General features: G+C 27.1%; 1 protein-coding gene across 1 annotated transcript in view; it reads left to right on the forward strand.

Annotated features, from left to right (window-relative positions):
* The window catches only part of LOC100211060 (protein polybromo-1), a 55,395-nt gene that overhangs the window by 1,817 nt on the left and 32,778 nt on the right, over nucleotides 1–20,800 (forward strand). The window contains exons 2-8 of the mRNA XM_065817535.1: nucleotides 2,060–2,093; nucleotides 3,521–3,630; nucleotides 6,267–6,335; nucleotides 7,008–7,106; nucleotides 17,734–17,816; nucleotides 17,973–18,224; nucleotides 18,629–18,698. Coding sequence (XP_065673607.1) covers nucleotides 2,060–2,093; nucleotides 3,521–3,630; nucleotides 6,267–6,335; nucleotides 7,008–7,106; nucleotides 17,734–17,816; nucleotides 17,973–18,224; nucleotides 18,629–18,698 — 717 coding nt within the window. The remainder of the gene's footprint in view (nucleotides 1–2,059; nucleotides 2,094–3,520; nucleotides 3,631–6,266; nucleotides 6,336–7,007; nucleotides 7,107–17,733; nucleotides 17,817–17,972; nucleotides 18,225–18,628; nucleotides 18,699–20,800) is intronic.

Genomic DNA, 20,800 nt, shown 5'->3' on the forward strand with positions numbered 1-20,800 from the left:
CCTTCAAGAATAATTTTACATCAAATGGGACCTTTTTACATTGGCTTCTTGAAATAATAAAAGGACATTAGTTCTTAATAGAGATGTTCTTGTAAAAAATAATAATAATAAATGATTAATAAAGCAACTTCTCAAGATATTGAAAAAGTTATGGAGAGACTTAGTTTTGACTCAAAGTGTTTTATGCATACATATTATGGATATAAACATATATGTATGCTATTTATTTAGATGCTGGCATACAATATTCTTTCATATTTATATAAACTTTAGTATTTATATGGTGTAGTATTTGCCAAAAGAGAAGATGATGATGATGATGTTGATGATGATGATGATGATGATGATGATGATGATGATGATGATGATGATGATGATGATGATGATGATGATGATGATGATGATGATGATGATGATGATGATGATGATGATGATGATGATGATGATGATGATGATGATGATGATGATGATGATGATGATGATGATGATGATGATGGTAATGATGATTATGATTGATCGTAATGATGTTTATATATGCATATATATACAAAATGTAACGTGAATTTTGAATAAAAAAATAGGATGTATAAATGTTTATGCAGCCCCGGTCACAAACCCGGCCCCAACTATATTTTATCAAACCCGGCCCCGGCCCTGGTCAAATATCGATTCCGGTCATTTACTAAGTTACATAAATTAAAACAGTTTAAAACTAATATTCTCAAAAAACTAACTAAAAAAGTTTTATGATTTAAACCTAAAATTGCCCACCCCCTCCTCTACTCTGGTCTGGATTCACCAAATTAAAAAAACGCTCCCCCTTCCTTCCTGGATGGTCTGGATCCACCAAATATAAAAACCATGAACCTACACCCCCTCCCCCTCTCCTTGCTTGATGACCTGGATCCACCCCTGACTATAATTATATTTATTAAAAAACATTTAAATCAATAAAAAATGTATTTTCTATGCAAATTTAAGATACAATATTGTTAATATTATTAATATTATGTTACTGTTAAATCTTAAATTTTAAGAGCATTTATTTTTAACCTTTAGGCTTTTGTTCAAGGAAGTTAACCATTCAAGTTAAACAATGCTTTTATTAAATAGCAGACAATAATTAAAAGAAAAAAAATATTTTTTATCCAACTTTCTAAAAAAATATTTATTATTTATGAAGCAAGTTTTTTTTTTTTTATTGCTATTAATATTCATTAACTACTAAATATTCATTAACTACAAATAAACTGTTTTATAGAACTATTTTGATTAGCAATAAAAATCTTCATATAATTTTTTTTTAATGATTTAAGTATTAGCAATTATGCTCATTTTGTTTCTAAAGTTCAATAATTTGTTTATGTTTGCTTTTAAAAATAAAAAAATAACTACTCTAAACTTAATGATCAAAAATAAAAGTTTCATTTTAAATATATAAAAGTAAACTCCCGATAACTCTAATGCTTGAAAGTTTAAACTTTCAGTAACTCGAAGTGATTTCAAATTCCAGTTGAACTTTATATGAATAAAAATGTATGATTTAAAAATTTAGCAAATTTAAGTGCAAAAAAGTAGCCGAGTGATTGCTATAGCCAGGTCATTATAAAGATTAAGAAAACTTTTTTTTCCATTTATTTGTTGTTTAAATTTTTTTAGTGTGATTCTTATACTGTTATTAAATTTTAACAGTAATAAATTTCATTTTATTGTTTTCTAACCTTTTTTATTATAATTATTTTATGCCTGTATTTTTTTTTAATTGTCGCTTGTAATTAATTATCTAAATATAATAGTAATTTAGTGACTTTCAATATTGACTTTCAATATTTCAATATACCTGTTAACTGAAAAGAAGACTCAGGCATAATTATTAAAATGTTGCTATAAAACAATGTTGTTTTTGAACCACCCTAAAGGTGTGGTTTCATGTTTCATTAATGTTTCTATTTTTAAGCATTGTTTAATATGTTGTTAGTTTTTGTTGTTATTTTAAAAAGCAGATTAGTAAATGTAATGTATTTGATTGCTCGATACTATTATAAATAAATGTTTTTAGGCAACTCTTAAGGATGAGCCAGAAGAAGATTTGGGTGAGAAATTATAATTGTATACAGTTTAATTAAGTTATAAGTTTATTTTTAAATTATAACTTTAAAGAATATATAAGTCTTTTGATTCTTATAAACCAGAACTTAGTCTTTCAAGATTTTTTGATAAAAACACCATGAACAACCATTCATAGATTTTATATAGATGTTTTTGCTAGTGAAGTTTTTATTTTTGGAAGAATCAGAAATTTCAAATGATCATATCGCAAACACTTCTGTGTATTCGCAAACACTTCTGTGTATATGCAAACACTTCTGTATATTCGCAAACACTTCTGTGTATACGCAAACTTCTGTGTATACACACTCTTCTGTGTATACAAACACTTCTGTGTATACGCAAACTTCTGTGTATACACACTCTTCTGTGTATACAAACACTTCTGTGTATACGCAAACTTCTGTGTATACACACTCTTCTGTGTATACAAACACTTCTGTGTATACGCAAACTTCTGTGTATACACACTCTTCTGTGTATACAAACACTTCTGTGTATACGCAAACTTCTGTGTATACACACTCTTCTGTGTATACAAACACTTCTGTGTATACGCAAACTTCTGTGTATACACACTCTTCTGTGTATACAAACACTTCTGTGTATACGCAAACTTCTGTGTATACACACTCTTCTGTGTATACAAACACTTCTGTGTATACTCCTTACTCTACTACTCATTATATATTTATATAAGGCTCAAAATTTTTTATGAAAAAAGTAACAAACTGAAAACAAGATTGTCTGAAATTATCTAGAAGTCTGAAATTATCTAGAAAAAAAAAGCAAGCAAGTGTAAAACTAGTTTTGTTCTGTTGCTGTTTTACAAATATTTTTTTGTCAATCAGGTTGTTTTTTTTATGGTCAAGTTCAGCTCTTTTCTTTATAACCCAATGTATACAAGTCCAATTATGTCAACACCTGTTTACATTTTACATTAAATAGAATTTGGTAATATTGTTACTATAAAAAAAAAGTAAAACAATTATTTTTAATTATTAGGCTGTTAACACAATAATTTTTAAATTTTAATTGTTTTTTGAATTTCTTTTTAATCCGACTTAAACTTTTGCACATGTGATGCAGCAAATGCTATCAATGTTTTTCCATAAATTTCAATTAGCACTTCCTTTTTTGAAAACACTTTAACTCACCCTAATATACCACAGGTATATTAGGGTGAGAATCTTTATTTTTACTTTAAAAATTGACTTAAAAATGATAGCCTAAAGTTTTAATTGTTTAAGTTTAAATTTAAGTATATATTAAATAATGAATAGATAAATAACTGAGTTTATATTTATAATTATATGGAAATGAAAGTTATAAAATTTCTTTTTTTTTACATTTCTTAATTTATTATTTACTTTTATATCAAATTTTCATGGGCAAAATGTTATCTTTTTAGATTTGAACTCGATAGGTGTTTACAAAGAAATTGTAGATTATTTATGCACAATTCTTGATGAGAACGACAGGCCTATTTGTGAGATGTTTAACAAACTTCCTTCTAAAGATGTATTTTGATTTGTTTAATTTATATTAATTTACTATTAAATTTGTTTAGACTTATTAAAATAATTAAAACATTCTTTACAACATAAATATTAATATGTCATGATAAAGATAAAAATCAAAATGAATTTTGATTTTTTGATAATAGTTTGATTTTTTTTGTGAATGCAACACTAAGGTTGAACTTTTATTGAAAACTTGCATGTAAATTGGTAAAATTGTTTTGCTGATTTATTGGTAAAAATGATGGTGGTAAATTTTGGCAAATATTACTTTTTTAATAAAAGTATTATTATGTGATGATGTAATCCAAAGGTTACTATAATTTTGAAATTAATTACGAATATTTTGATATTGGTTGTTTTATAAATTTTAAAATGTACCATTCATACTGTTTAGAAAAGAAAAATATAAACAAGTTGTATTGTAGGGTTTCTAAATTGGATGAATGATGAATTTGGAACTGTCAGAAATTACCATAATCTATGAAATTTTAGAAAATATTTTGAGAACCACTTGATTTGTTTTGATTTTTTAATTGTGTAATGCAAATTTATCTCCAATTGCAGTAAATCTTTCAAAAAACATTATCTTCAGGCTAATCAAAATAATTCCTCAGATTAATATGGACACCTTGCATAAGCTTTTGGGTGATAAAATTTTGTGATGTGATTTCATAAAATTTTGTTATGCACATGCCCCATATTCGACAGGATTGATGCCTGTCATTTTTTTTTCCTTTTACACAGCCTATGTTTCATGTTTGTTTGAAAATTTTGAATCGGACAAAGTTGTTGCGTGTTTGCTGGATTAATTTTTTTTGAGATCAAATTTTTGTTGGTATTATTTGGTTGCACTTCTTGAGTAATGGTAAGATGCAAAATCAGGGCAGAAAATGAGCAAATCATCATCCATTCGAAACATAATATGAGTTTTATTTTTAAACATTCTTTTAATTAAACTTGGAGTTCATACTTCTTTTTGTTAAAAACGGCTGAGAGAAAATCTTTGGAAAGAAAGTTATGGTTTGGCAAGTCATCAGTTCATGTGGTTTTAAAAACCACATGAACTGATGGCTTGCCAAACCATAATTTTTTTAGCCAATTTTTTGTTTTTTTAATTTTTTTTTAGCAAGATGTCATTTCTTTCAGGATTCCTGACCTGGGAGCATTGAACATTTGAATTTGAAATTTAAAAGCGTTTATTATAGATCACTTTTGATTTTCTATAAGCTTATCTTGTAGCTGTTTTTGACTGTGTTTTTTGCATTAGATGAATTGTCGTTGCAATCTTTCATAGATATTTTTTATATCTATATGTCTTGTAGCCATATCTCTTTTTGAGTTTTTGAATTGTTGAATTAGGAACACCAGTTTTTTTTTATACCCTTAACTGAGACCTCTGGATTTTATATTAACCCCTTGATTACTTTTTGATCAAGTTTTAAACTTGATAAACCTCCTGGTTTCTTGACTTTCTGATCTGCAACTTTCACTTCATGATTTAATCTTTCCTGGTTTCTTATTTTTCTTTCTATAACCTTCACTTTATGATTTAACCTTTCCTGGTTTCTTCACTTTCGTTCTGATCCGCAACCTTCACTTCATGATTTGATGATTGGACTGACAGTTTTCTTTTGCACTTCATACCTTTTTGCTAGGAAATTTATTGAAACATTATAATCTTTAAGCCATTTGTCTAAAATGAATTTTCTCACTTACAAAATACATTTTCTTTGTTTACAGTCAACTTTTTCAAAACCATTTTTAAATTATTTGAAAAGAATATAAATTTTGTTTATCAAAAATAGATTATCTGGTTCTCAAAATATTACAAAGACATTCGTTCCAGACACTCTTCACCATTTCTGCAGCTGATTTTATTAATCAATTTGAATTTTCAAAAAAACACCAAAACCGCAACAACAGCAACAAAAAAAATGATTTTAACTTTTATCAAATGCAACTAATTGAAAGATTAGATTCTAGGGTTACAGCAGATTTAGGATGAATTTAGTTGCAATTTCATTGTTAAAAGCTCTTTCATTTCATATATATTGTCTGAAAATATTTGTGGTTTTTATTAATTTAATTTGTGGTTTAATCTAGTCAGTTAAAAAGTTGGTTGCTGGCGTGATGAACGACCTTAAAAATACTTTTATTATTTAGTAACAATAGGAAAACACTTTTTAATTACACTAATACCCTAAAAATTGAGGGTACATGGACATTAATATTCATCAAAAATAAACTAACATCAAAATCTAGGCTTGGTTCAAACCTAGTTCAACCTTTAAACCTTAGAACCTTAATTCAAATTTTCATTAATCTCTGTTGGCTGAGAATGCTGCAGGAATGCTGTCACAAAATATTGTCAGTTTTTGGGTTGAAAACAGATTACAGCATTATATGTTTCGTTACAAATAAAGTTTTTTTGATATTTAAGTTCATAACACTGGTTTCATCAATGCATCAGTGAATTAAAATCAAAGATTGACCTGGTAAAACCTTTTACTTTATATTGTGTTTTAATGCAAAATTAAGTATTAAACATTATATTAAAATATTATCAGCATTGTTTAATTGAAGACATAAATATTGTTTAAATAAATAAGTATAAATATTGTAAATATTTTTTAGGCTTTGCCAGTGTATTATGACATAATTAGTGAACCCATTGACTTTCAGACTATTAAAAAAAAGATCAAAGTAAGTTTTTTTTAAAGTTGAAAATATTTCTAAAATTTAATAATATTTATATTAATATTTATTTTACAATAATATCTGTAAAATATTAAATAAGTCATTAATGGTTTTGGTATATTTATTTTGTAAGAGAGGTTTGTAAGAGAAGTTTGTTTTTATGCAAAACTAGTTTTCATCTTTTTTCAGAAAGTTTATAATTAGAATATAAAATATTTTGATATATTGTTAAATATTTTATATAAGTAAATTCGTTTATCTTTTTTTTGTTGTTGATATCTATCTGAAATCTGTGTTTTCTATCTGAAAACTTTGCGTTCTATCTGAAAACGTTGTATTCTATCTGAAATATGTGTTTTATAAAACTACCTTAAAAATAAAAATATTCTCATAAAATGAAAAACTTATTATGTAATAAACGGATTTTTGGGTTCTCACAATTTTTTTTTACGTTATGATGTGTGTCTTTTTACCATGATAGTAGTAATCATTTATGTTATTGCTGATCTTTATGGTCATTATGTTAATAAGAACACAGTATTTATGTAATAAACACATCAATGATTAAATATGTATCACAAAAACCCTTTATATATTCTGTATATATATATTCGTGTATCTTTAAAAAGAAATTTTATATGCTGCATTAAACTTGTTTCAATATTCTGTTTTGTTTAGACCCAACAGTATCTTACTATTAATGAGTTGGAGGCAGATATATTTCTCCTTATAAAAAATGCCCATGCTTTTAATGAATCAAAATCTCAAATTTACAAGGTTAGTTCCTAAGTTGTAAATAAAGTAAAGCAAAGAGAAAAAACAATGTGTTTTTTCTGCTGTTATATTTGTCTTTCTTTCTTATTGTTGTTAAATTTGGATATATATATATATATATATATATATATATATATATATATATATATATATATATATATATATATATATATACACATACATTAGAGTGAATGACCCACTCTAATATGTGTATATATATCATATATATATACACATATTAGAGTGGGTCATTATGATGTAAATGTTAAGTTGGGGCTGTGGAGCAATACTAAAATGTAGCATTACTGTCTACTTATAAAAAAAACTCCTTTTGAAATAAAATGGAAGTGTGTCTTGGATCCGCAACTTTGGGAATTAAAATTACTGTATAATTGTATAATGTAAATACACGTGGTTTATGTTCCATTACTCAACATCTTGTTACATTAAATTAAAAAATGCAAGCAGTTGTTGAAGGAGAAATAGTCAGAGTTTAGTAGGCAACACATAACAGCAAATTGTTTCAATTATTTGCTATTTGTTATGGCTCAAGAAGTCAGATTTAGAGTCAATTTTCGGTAATTCTGCTCGAGATTTGTGACACTGCAAAATCATTCCATGTCGTGATTTGTGTCAGAAAACTTTCATAGTTGTTGCTGAGATGTCTTTAATAGTATGTTCAACTGCCTGAGAATGGCATGGAATACCACTCAAGACATCGTGGAACTGGAAATGTTCAAGATTTTTTTTTTTTTTTTTTTTTTGTTAATTCACCTCCCCAAGGCCCAGAAGGCCACTACAGAAGAGGAGGTTACTTAATTGTGGTTATAACCCTCTCTCAACTCTACAACTCCGAAACACGAACCTTGACGTACAAGGCCGCTGCGCGGAGAAACAAGTTGAGCGCGGTACTACCAGGGACGTGGTGGGGATCGAACTCCGAACCTCTCGCTTATGAAGCGAGCGCTCTACCACTACACCACTACCGCAGATCATCAATAGAAACAGTTGATAAAAGTGGTGGTGGTGTTGCGGTAGCAACAGACTAGTCGATCATCTTTATGAATGACGAAGCTTCCGGATCAAGCTTGATGCTTGATTTATCAAAGACATATCTTGCTACTTTGTGATGTAACTCGTGCATCAATTATTTTGTCATACGAAAACTGACGAATTGATACATTTTCATCTGTAACTCCTCCAAGAAGAATATTCTCAGGATGAGCAAAATAACAGTTATTTTACAACACTGGTTCAAGAATCTTCCAGTCTTCTTTTCCTAGTTCATAGCACTGCTTTATAAGATAGAAGAAATTTGTTGCTCCGTCAAGGCAGGAAGAATGACGCTTTATGTTGAACCATGATGGGGCATAAACATTTACGATGAATCTTGTAATTCTATGCAATGGTTTTGAAGGATTTTCCTTAGACATTTACAAACGTAAAATACGATTAGCCTTTGTTAGCCACCTTGCATAGTTTAGATTTCCTGACATAGCAGTCTGGAGGAACAATATTTGATCACAAGCAGTGTATCCCTGCTGAACAGCTAAGCAAGCTTTTAGAAGGTATATCTGATCAGAGCTTAAATCAACTTTACCAGGTATATGTTTAAAGTTCACAATAGCTAAATCTTTTGGATCAAAATCTAGCGCAATGTCTATTTTATCTGTTGAAGTAGCTGGACCTGTTGAACGTCCACCATCCAGAATGGAGAAATATTTTTTAAAAGGTAGTTCATTTGCATGTAACAAGCATACCAACCATTGCAATGTTCTCCCAAGACCTTCTTCTAATTTTCTGATTACTCCATTGCGTTGATTTGTGTTATTCACAGGAACATCGCAAACAACTGCAGCTAAAGTGTCTGATGATTTAATGTTGTTGATGCTCAATAATATCTCTTGTGCAATATCAATAGCTTTACTGCTTTGTGGCGTGACATGATTGACATCTGTGTTTCTGAAATCTGTGTTTTATAAAGCTACCTTTTGTTTTGCAGAAATGACATCACATAATGTTCTTCTTTGAAATTTCATCAGACCCCACTTGTTTTAACAGAAGTTATATCCTGCTTCCGATCAAATCCAATGCAAAGTGCTTTTTAACTTCGTTTTTCCTCCACATATTTTTCTGATGACAAAGTTTTGCTGGATCAATAGTATTCTCTAGTGTTATAAGATCTAAATCTTTTAGTATGGCATTTGCTATTAGGCAAGCATCCCTGTTACTGATTTTACACCTATCCATGGCCTTACACAACTCAGGATATTGTTTAGTGTTGTAAACCTTGCTCTCTTCATCACTTGGCATCGCTTCATAAATTGATATCACTTTATCATCTGACATCTCAATTGGCAAAAGTTCTTCATCTGATTTTGACTGTTCATTATCACTGCAATATGTTTCATTTAGATCAATTTCTTTATCAAACTTCAATTTCTTATCTGTAATCGGTAAATTGCATGTTTTACTTCCTCTTTTTTCTCTCTTCTGCAGCTTAATTGTTTCTTCTTTGTCTACTTTTCCTAACAAGCTGACCTTTCTCAAACACCATTATTAAAACACTTACACAGACAAATATCGAATAGTTGGTCTAACATCTGTAAACTTGATTTAAATGTTGCAGAAGACTTCTTGCCATCAGAGTATTTACCAAGCTCATGTACTTTGTTAATTAGTCTCTTTACGCAAATAACTAAGCTGCTGACTGCAATGGTAGGAATACTTGCTTTGTTGTACAGTGCTTTAATTTCATTAGCTATGATGGTTGCTCTTTCAGTAACACTTGCGCAATTGTTATGTTTTAATAAATAGTCATATGCTTTGAAAACATCAGCAGAAGTTGGCAGTTGATTTGTTTGGAATGGTCTAGGTTATTCAAACATACCATGTTTAGTTTCACTTCGTGTTTTAACAGTAGCCATTTTTATTTTTTGATTTCAAGTTGGCAAAACTAAATCAAATTTTTATTACAATTTTTTTATATATCATTAATAGAGACAAAAAAATGCAACTTTATTTCCATGTTTCATTAAAAAAAAAAAAAAAAATTTGACCCACCCTAATATATATATATATGTGTGTGTGTGTGTGTGTGTGTGTGTGTGTGTGTGTGTGTGTGTGTGTGTGTGTGTGTGTGTGTGTGTGTGTGTGTGTGTGTGTGTGTGTGTATATATGTATATATATATATATATGTATGTATGTATATATATGTATGTATATATATATATATATGTATGTGTATATATATATATATATATATATATATATATATATATATATATATATATATATATATATATATATATATATATATGTATATATATATATATAGACATGGGGCACAGGTTATCATAGAAAAAAATAAAAATTTGAATTTTGCACACAAAAAGTCGGCAAGTTTAGGAAAAATAAATTTGGCAGGAAAATCAATGATGGCTTATTTGGTTAATAATAAAAAACATTGGCAGTTTTTATAAATTAGTGAAAAAATGGGTGGCGTTAATTGCCTGGAAAAAATAAATATAAGAAAACTTGTTTTTTAACTGTGGATAGCAGGTGTAAAAAAAAGCAAAATTTGAAAAGCAGTGATAAGACAGCTTTATAATTCAAATGTTTATTGGCTCATCAAAAATCTAGAAAATAGTGGAAATGGTAAACTATAGCAGACAAGCCCAAGAAGATTTGTAAGAACTAAAGAGCTTCGAAATTCTGTTGACTCCATAATGCGACGAAATCCAAATCGTTCAATATCTAGCATAGCTAGAAAAGTTTGTGTGTCAAAGAGAACCCTGCAAAGAATCATCTATAAATAATTAGGTACGAAGAGCTTTGTAAAGTCAAATAGGCAACTTTTGAGTGAGACTACAAGAGTTAAATAACAAAAAAGAGCAAAGCAGCTTCTAGAATGGTTCAAAACCCACCCATGTGTTCCAGTTGTTTACAGTGACAAAAAAATCTTCACAATCAAACCTGCACCCAACAAGTACAACAACAGAGTCCTAGGCAAGTCTAGAAGAACATATCCATTGGAAATTTGGACTATACCAAAACAACAGCAGCCTATAGGAGTTATGGTGTGGTGGGATTATAGTGGAGTGATGGGGTGGTATTTGTTCAGATGGCTCCAAAACTACACTTGTCTTTGTTGTCAAGGTGAACCGAACATTTTATGTTGACTTAATAAAAACTTGTTGCCTTGGGCCAAGAAGATGTTCAATAATGATCCTTGGGCCTTCATGCAAGACTCTTCACCTGTTCACAGTGCCAAGAAAACCATGGCCTTTCTCCAAGAGAATATTCCTCATTTGTGGTCGCCAGGCATGTGGATACCATATAGCCCAGATATGAATTCCATGAACTTTGCCATTTGGGGCTTCATAGAGTTAAAGAAGGCCCTCAAAACATATCCAAATTTGGCAGCTCTTAAAGCAGTTATGACAAACATATGAAAGAGTCTGTGTCTGGACATGGTGCGACAAAGCTGCAATGCAGTGTCTGTGCGTCTGAAGAGTGTAGTAGATTCCAGGGAAGACTATATTGAACAACATCAAATTTTTTATGTAGATTAGTGTTTCATTTTTCTGTGATCAAATTTTTTGTGATGTAATACAAATGGTTTTTAACATATTTAAATTAACCTGCGCGCTCCTGTATACAGGTGTGTGTATATATTTATACACCCCTGTGTGTGTGTGTGTGTGTATATATATATATATATATATATATATATATATATATATATATATATATATATATATATATATATATATATATATATATATATATATATATATATATATAAGTATATATATATATATATATATGTATATATATATATATATATATATATATGTATATATATATATATATATATATATATATATATATATATGTATATATATATATATATATATATATATATATATATATATATATATATACACACACATAAATACACTTATTACTTTACTTGCACACATGGTTCATATTTTAATAATTTTTGAAATTAAAGTTCTACCTTCATTTAAAAAACTGACCCTTAATATAAAAATAAGTTTTAGCAAAAAGGAAATTGGTGTTGTAAACGTCTAACAGGCGTTTAAAGTTTTGTAAGTTTTACCTTTATATTTTTATAAGAAGTAATAAAGAAATGTTTTATTTTAATTTTTTAATGACAAACTTAGTGCTAATATAAATTTGTTTTAAATTTGAGTTTAGGCAGAAATTTGGGAGCCCATACCGGTGTATTGATATAAAAGTGGCCTTCATATGTTGCTATATGCTTCATATGTTCATATGTTGCTGCCAATAGATTTTTTGTGCTATGACATTTTTATGCCGTTTTTATCAAGAAGATCAATGTCTTGTTGAAACACAAAATTGTTTCCCAATTTAAGTTTTTTTTGCCAATTTTTGATTTCAATTCAATATATTGTTAGACAAGTTAGCATTTATAGTTTTATCAATAAATTTAAATTACCTTAGCCATTCCATGCCATACAACCCCATAGCATTACAATTTCACCACCATGTTTAACTGGTTTTCTCATGCAACTTAAATGAAAAGCTCTATCACCCTCTTTCACAAAACTCTTTGTGTATCATCAGACCTTTTAAAATTAAATTTGGATCAGACCAAAAAGCTATATTTTAATAGGATACTCACATTAAATAATACTTTTTTTGCAAAATTCATTCTTTTCATCATTTGATTATTTAGCCAATAAATCCTTTATAAATGCTATTTTGAATTGATGTTAGTAAGTTTGTGTTTTCTTTTAATTTTTTCAGATGGTTGATAATTTTTTGGTGCATCCAAACTAATTTTTAAAAATCATTTTTAAAGATTTTTTTAAATAGTTGAAGAAACTAATTAAATTTTGATTCCAAAAAAACAACAAAAATGCAACTTTGTAGACTAGAATGTTTTTTGTTTTTTTAATTTAGATTATTTTCATTTTTAATTTTTTTTTAATCTAATTTAATTTGTTTTGATTAATTGTTTTTTTACTTTTGTTTTATGAACTGATTTATTTAGGGATTAGCACAGCGGAGTCTACGTACATCGACTGACTTGAAAATCTTTTTATAGTTTTTATACTTTTTCCGGTCTTTTATGTTAGCTTTTTTTATTTTAAACTTAATGTATATATTATATATATACACACACACACACACACACACACACACACACACACACACACACACACACACACACACACACACACACACACAACACACACACACACACACAACACACATACAGTTGTGGACAAAATAGTAGTAGTATTAAGTTATTATAATAATATAATTATATAATAAAATAGTTATTTATAAAAGAAGTAATGTTTAATCTTAAACATAAATTAATACTTTTACATAATTGTGGTATAAATGTTGAATTAGGAGATTATATTACTTATTGGTAGCATTTTTGAGCTACAACATTGGCACCATTGTTTATATTACTGTGGTATTTCCACCAGTTTTATATTTAGATATGTTTTGTCAAAAAACATCTGTAATTTGCTGTTGTTTTATTTGCATTAGCTTTTTGTTTATTAGGCTGCAATGACTTTTATAGAATTGTAAGATTACTATTGGTGTTAATTCAATTAAATATGCTAAGTAATTGAGAAATCTTGTTTGATTTAAAATAGAAATGGTTGTGGGAAGTATTTTAGCAAAGAAAAAAGAAAACTGATTATAAAATTAAGATAAGAGTGAAAAACAGGAATTTATTCAAAAAACATCAAGTTGTTTTCCTATGATGATTAGAAAGGCATTAAAATGGAAAAAAGTTGATGAATCAAGGGCTGGAAAAAAACAACAACTGAGCAGACATGTTAATAGAACAATCTTATAGACTCAATAGTTAGTAAGAAAATGTTTTTCAAGAAAACATGAAGATGGCCTGCTTCAAAATGGCAAAACGTTTTGTGATCTGATGAAAGTAAAATTGTATTATTTGGGTCAAGTGAATGCAGGGTATATGTAAGAAGGCCAACTAACTCTGTCTTCAAACAACTGTCTTCAACCCACAAAACACTATAAAAGCTGTTAAACATGGTGGATCAAAATTTTATATTTGGGGTCAGTTTTCCTACTACGGCATAGAGCATATATATAAAATTGATGGATTATGGACCAACATGTTTATCTGGAAGTTTAACAAAACACAATGTTGTCTTATGCAAAAAAAAGTATGCCACATGGATTATGAACCAACATGTTATCTGGAAGTTTAACAAAATACAATGTTGTCTTATGCAAAAAAAAGTATGCCTGCGCAATCACCAAATCTCAATCTTATTAAAAACCTTTGGACCAAAGAGGCATTTTCTTAAGGAAAACCAACAAGTGAGCCCAAGTTATGAAACATTGTTCATAATGCTTGAAAAATCATTTCTTTACAATGTTGTCAAGATTTGATTAATTCCATCCCAGATCCAGTCCAGTGCAAAGCTGTGGTTCAAAATCGGGAACATAATAATGTTTTTAATATGGTTTTATTAATTTAGTGTCAGTAATTATCTCAAAAATTATTTATTTGTTATGAAACCTAAAAACAGTAAATACTACTATTATTATGTCTAACCTTTTTTTTTGTAAATAGAAAGTTAATGTAAATGTTAATAAAAATAGAAAAATATTGTCTATGTTGTTATATCATTTTACATCTATTTTATTATTTAATATTATATTTGAATAAACAGTAACTATTTAACAAAAAAGCATGTGGATTCATAAATTATATATATATATATATATATATATATATATATATATATATATATATATATATATATATATATATATATATATATATATATATATATATATATATATATATATATATATATATATATATTATATATATATATATATATATATATATATATATATATATATATATATATATATATATATATATATATATATATATATATATATATATATATATATATGCTATATTGACTTAGGGTTTGGTTGGGTCAGGCAAACTATCAAGAAACAAAAAAACAAATTCTGGTCTTGCATTTTAATTTTTACTTTTTGTCAACAAAATATGGAAAAACTTTCTGACAATCAGTTAGGAGTTATATATATTGTATATGTACACATACAGTGTTTGTATTAGGTGGTGGACATTGGTGCCCCATTAAGCCATTTAAAAACCCACTAATGGGAGGCAACCAACAATTTGTCATTTTTTCAGAAAACCTAAAGTTGATTGGTTGGTCTCCTCTAATGGGTCTTGAGAATGGCCCAAGGAGTGCCAAAGTCTGGCACTTATTTTGATATATATATATATATATATATATATATATATATATTTATATATATATATATATTTATTTATAAATAGGTAGAACATGCAAGGAGTATTGGTTGACAAATAGGAAGACCATGTGAGGAGTGCTTAGAGATGTGATGCGTTTTTTTGTTTTTTTTGGTGGTTTTTTTGAAAAACGCAAAGATCTGTTTTTTTGGGAAATATTTAAAAATTCATTATTTATTTACTAAATTTAACTTTAATGACAATATCTTAGTTCATATTTTAATTTCTGATTTAAATAGGACAATTAATACTGAAATTTACTGAAATTATTTTTATTTTGGTATGCTTAAAGGTTAACATGGTTGAAGCAGTCCTGTATAAAAACTTTTTAGATAATTTTATGTTCGTCACTTTTATCTTTATTGGTTTTAGTGTTATATTGGCACAATAAACTTTGTTTATTTATATTTATAATATTTAATCAGATTTAACAATAATATATATATATATATATATATATATATATATATATATATATATATATATATATATATATATATATATATATATATATATATATATTCTGATTCACTCTCAACAAGACTGCAATAAACCATTGCAGTCTGTTGGGAGTTACTAGAGAAAAAATGAGTAGAGTTATAGAGCTACGAAATGGTTGACAGAAGACATAAAGAGTTGTAGGTTGTATGAATCAAGAAAATATGAAGATGAAAGTGTGTTCCAAAGGGTTAAAATGCAGGTAAATAAACTAGACAAATAAAAGTTTATAGAGCATGCAGGGACAGATACAGTAAATGAAGAGACTTAGCTGAATGACAAGTAAAGCAAAAATGAGTTTTAGTAGATGGAACTAAAGATGATAACTCTTTTGAGCAGCGACTATGATAGAATTTGTAGAAAGAAGAAAGGGATGCAACTTTACAACTATGGGAAAGAGGCTCGAGCTTAGCAGATAGAGCTGTTGCAACTATGTTTACAATATTTTTCTTTGGACCTTGTCTAGAAGAAAGAGAGCATCAGTAGAAGAACCAGCTCAAATATGGCAACAGTATTCCATACAGGGACAAATAAAAGATTTGTAAACCTAGAGAATGGAATCAGAGGTAAGAAAATGACGATAATGATAAAGGGATGCTAATTTAGCAATCGACTGTATATTTTGTTTACATGAAAGGTCAGTAGTAAAAAGGAGGACTCAATGAGAGGGTTGCTATTTAATAATATTGGAATGTCAACAGTATTGTGGTAGTTGTTTGCAGTCAATAACTGATTTTTGTTGGAGTTAAAGTTTATAAGCCAAAATTTGTGAGACCCAATCTGTTACAGAAGTGAGACCAGATTCAAGATCGGCTGTATGTTCTAAGCAATCAAAAAAAGAAGATATTTTGTCAAGACATGAGTAAAAAGTTGAAAAAAAGAAAAACAAAAACTAAAAGAGGCACTTTAGATGTAAGATTGTCGGGAAGATCATTAATGTAGATAAGAAACAAAACAGGACCAAAGAGAGAACCTTTAGGTACCCCAGAAGTTACTGGAAATAAATGACTGTTGGCCCTTGAGGATAACTTTAATAAAGCAGTTAAAAAAGGAATGATTTGATTATTTAAAAATATATAAATGTATATAATATATATATATATATATATATATATATATATATATATATATATATATATATATATATATATATATATATATATATATATATATATATATATATATATATATATATATATATATACACACACATATATATATGTATATATATATATAAATATATATTAATATAAATATAAATATATATTAATATATATATATATATATATAAATATATATTAATATATATATATATACATATACATATATATATATACATATACATATATATATATATATATATATATATATATATATATATATATATATAAATATATATATATATATATATACATATATATATACACATACACTTAGATAGAGAATTAGAACTCAGTTATTTTTATGTGCTGTGGTTATCTTTCGTTAATAATTTAAGTCTAATTTAAGTTTAATTGTTCAATAGTTAGTTCATGCTTAAGCTCATTTTTGATTCAACAGGTCCTTAATATTGTTGAAATAATGTTTATATTTTGAAAAGATCAACTTAGTACTCAAATAAAGTGAAATTTTACATAAATCTTTAAAAAAACAAACATTATATATATATATATATATATATATATATATATATATATATATATATATATAATATATATATATATATATATATATATATATATATATATATATATATGTATATATATGTATATATATATATCATAGGATGCGACACAGCTCAAAAAGTCTTATTTGAATAAAAAGTCTGAATTAAGTAAAATAGCTATGAAAACTGGAAAGAAACCAAAGTAAGTGTTTTTGTATTCCTATGATACAAACTGGTTATTTTTATTACTTTTTGATGTCACTATTTTTTTTTATTACACTGGAGATAAAAAGTTTATCTTTTCTACAAACAAGTTTATGTAAACTAAAAATCACTAATTTTAAAATTTCCTAATCAGATTGAGTTCAAGGCAACTATCTATAGAAACCGAAGACAAAACAGAAGATGTTTCTATAGTTGAGCAACTTAAAAGTCCTCTTTATAAAAGTTTTGAATCCACTCCTCAAGGGACACCTTCAAAAGATGATGGGTTGATTGATGATTCATATGAGCATGATACATATTCAATTTTATATAACATGGTAGTAGCATATACAGATCAAACTGGAAGGCGTTTATCAGCACATTTTGTTCGACTGCCACACAAAAGGTAAAGTTTTGACAAATTATAGTATGATCTAAGTAGGTTTGTATTATTTGGCGGTGGTGGTGAAAGCAAATAAAAATAAACATAAATGTATGTGTAAATTTTGTCTAAAATTTACATGATGCAACTTTTTAACATATTTTTCAATAAATAATCATTAATTAAATTCGAAAATAAACATGTTAAAAAATACATTGGCAACCAAAAAATAAACAGATCTACTTCATGGATGGTTTGAGTGAAATTTAATTTTAATACTAATATTTTTGTTTTTATAAAAAAGAAAGTTTTTTTTTAATGACATTAACTTATGAAGCAAAGTATAACATGTATCTTTTATATCATTTATATATTTATATACTTATCATTTATTTATTTACCATTTATTTATTTAAACAAATTTTAAGAGCTCACCAAAGTTTTTATGAGGTCGTTAAAAATCCAATATCACTATGCAAAATAAGAAGCAGAGTCAAGGTAATTTTTTAACTATTATGCTTTATGTCATATATTATATATTTTTCATTATTATATACTTATTTTATTCATTGAATTTCTTACTCAGTTGAAAAAAATTTGTTTTTATTTCCAAATAAGTCTGAGATTAGCACAATCTTTTTTTTATAAAATTTTCAAAATTTATAGTAAAAGCTACCTTATTCAATTGTAGGCTATTTTAAAAAAATATTTTGTAGCACTTCCTTTGCGGGAACATCTATCTTATTTAAAAAATGTTATTCTTTTTTAAGAATAGAGAGGGTTTTAAAATAATATCATAATTAAAATAATAATTTTTATTTTCAACATAACTTTTTAAAATAAATTAGAAGCTGGTTGTTTTATAGCATGAATGGAATTCTTTGTTTATGGTATATTTATATTGAATTTTTTAAATTTTTCGTATCATTAAAACTACGATGTTGGGCTTGTGGTGTGTATTTCTTAGAAAGTCTTTTATATTTACATATTTGTATTACTGAATCATAAATCACATTTGTTTTGATGTAACATTGATAGTTTTTATTTATGCTTATTTTCATATTTTCTTGATATAAATGCAAATTTTCTCTAAATCAGTACGTTGTGTGAACAATCTGTTCTAATATTTTAAGGATAATTGTATAGCAATATTATTTTGCCATTGTAATATCCACATACATAGCAAACAATATCAGGAGAATTTCTACATCCTTTACTAGCTATTATGAGATAAAATAAACTTACCCTGTCAACACAAATAGAACTTACCCTGGCAGCACAAATAGAACTTACCTTGTCAGCACAACTAGAACTTACCTTGTCAGCACAAGTAGAACTTACCCTGTCAGCACAAATAGAACTTATTCTGTCAGCACAAGTAGAACTTACCCTGTCAGCACAAATAGATATATAATGTATAATATTGTGTAATGCACAAAAAATTTATTGTTTGTTTGGCAGTGATTGTTAACAAATATTATTTATAATAGATTCAATATATTTAATAAATATTCAAATGAAAAATATGTGAATACCTAACTTTAATCTTATTGCAATGACAACATTTTCATATAATTTTCTTTTTTTATATAATAAACTGTTGTCATTGTTTAAAATAATTTCTTATTTTTCATAATGCATAGTTTGGACAATTTGGTTTTTAGGTTGTATGCTTCACACTGTCTGGTTCTTTTCCATCTAAACCCAGGATTTTTATTATCTTTGAATTTTCAAACTTCGCTTTGATAGTTTTTGCTTGTATACTTGAGAATATTAAAAAAATGAACTTAAATGGTTGTCTCAGTTTGACAGTTGTTTCACTTATACCAATGTAAGATTTTTTGATTGAATTATCATCAGGGTTACCTAAAGTGACTGTTATTGAGTAAGGGGAAAGTATTTTTATGATGCTGTTGCAGTTAATTTTATTGATGGTTGGATTTTTGTTTAGGATGTATTTATTGTGTGAATTTTTTACTAATTTGATATTTGGCATACAACTGTATGCAACTGATTTTACAGTGTTTATGTAAAAAGTTTTATGCAGTTTATGGTTTATTGAAAAATGTTTGATCATTTTCCTAAATATATGGTGACATTCATGGTTTGTGTGTGCAGTTGAAGCAAATTACATTTCTAGTTCTATTTCACTTTTTTGTATTTGTTTTTTCAGGGTCAAATTTTATTTTGTAATTTTTAAATCCACTTTTTTTAAGGGCATCTTTGAAAATTCATTTAGAGGAATTAAATACATTTTCATCAGAAGAGTTTTAGTTTAGCCTGTTATTAATTGTAGTTGGGATTTGTTTTAGAATTTGGGGTGGATGATTTGAGTTAATTTAACATACAATAATTCATCATTTGGTTTTTTGAAAGGCTTATATGAATTTTCAGAGAGGTTAAATGTGGCATCAAGAAAATTCACATATTTTAAATTTATGCTTAATTCGATTTGAAAGCTGATATTTTAAAAAAATTTTATAGTATCTTTTTTAATTTTTTTAAGCTGTGGACCAGATTTTTTATGCATTACTATTGAGCCATCATCACGATATTTTACTTAATAACTCTAAAATATATAGTCTAACAAATTCATAAAT

This window comes from Hydra vulgaris, chromosome 14 (genome assembly GCF_038396675.1).
Source record: "Hydra vulgaris chromosome 14, alternate assembly HydraT2T_AEP".
Lineage (NCBI taxonomy): Eukaryota > Metazoa > Cnidaria > Hydrozoa > Anthoathecata > Hydridae > Hydra > Hydra vulgaris.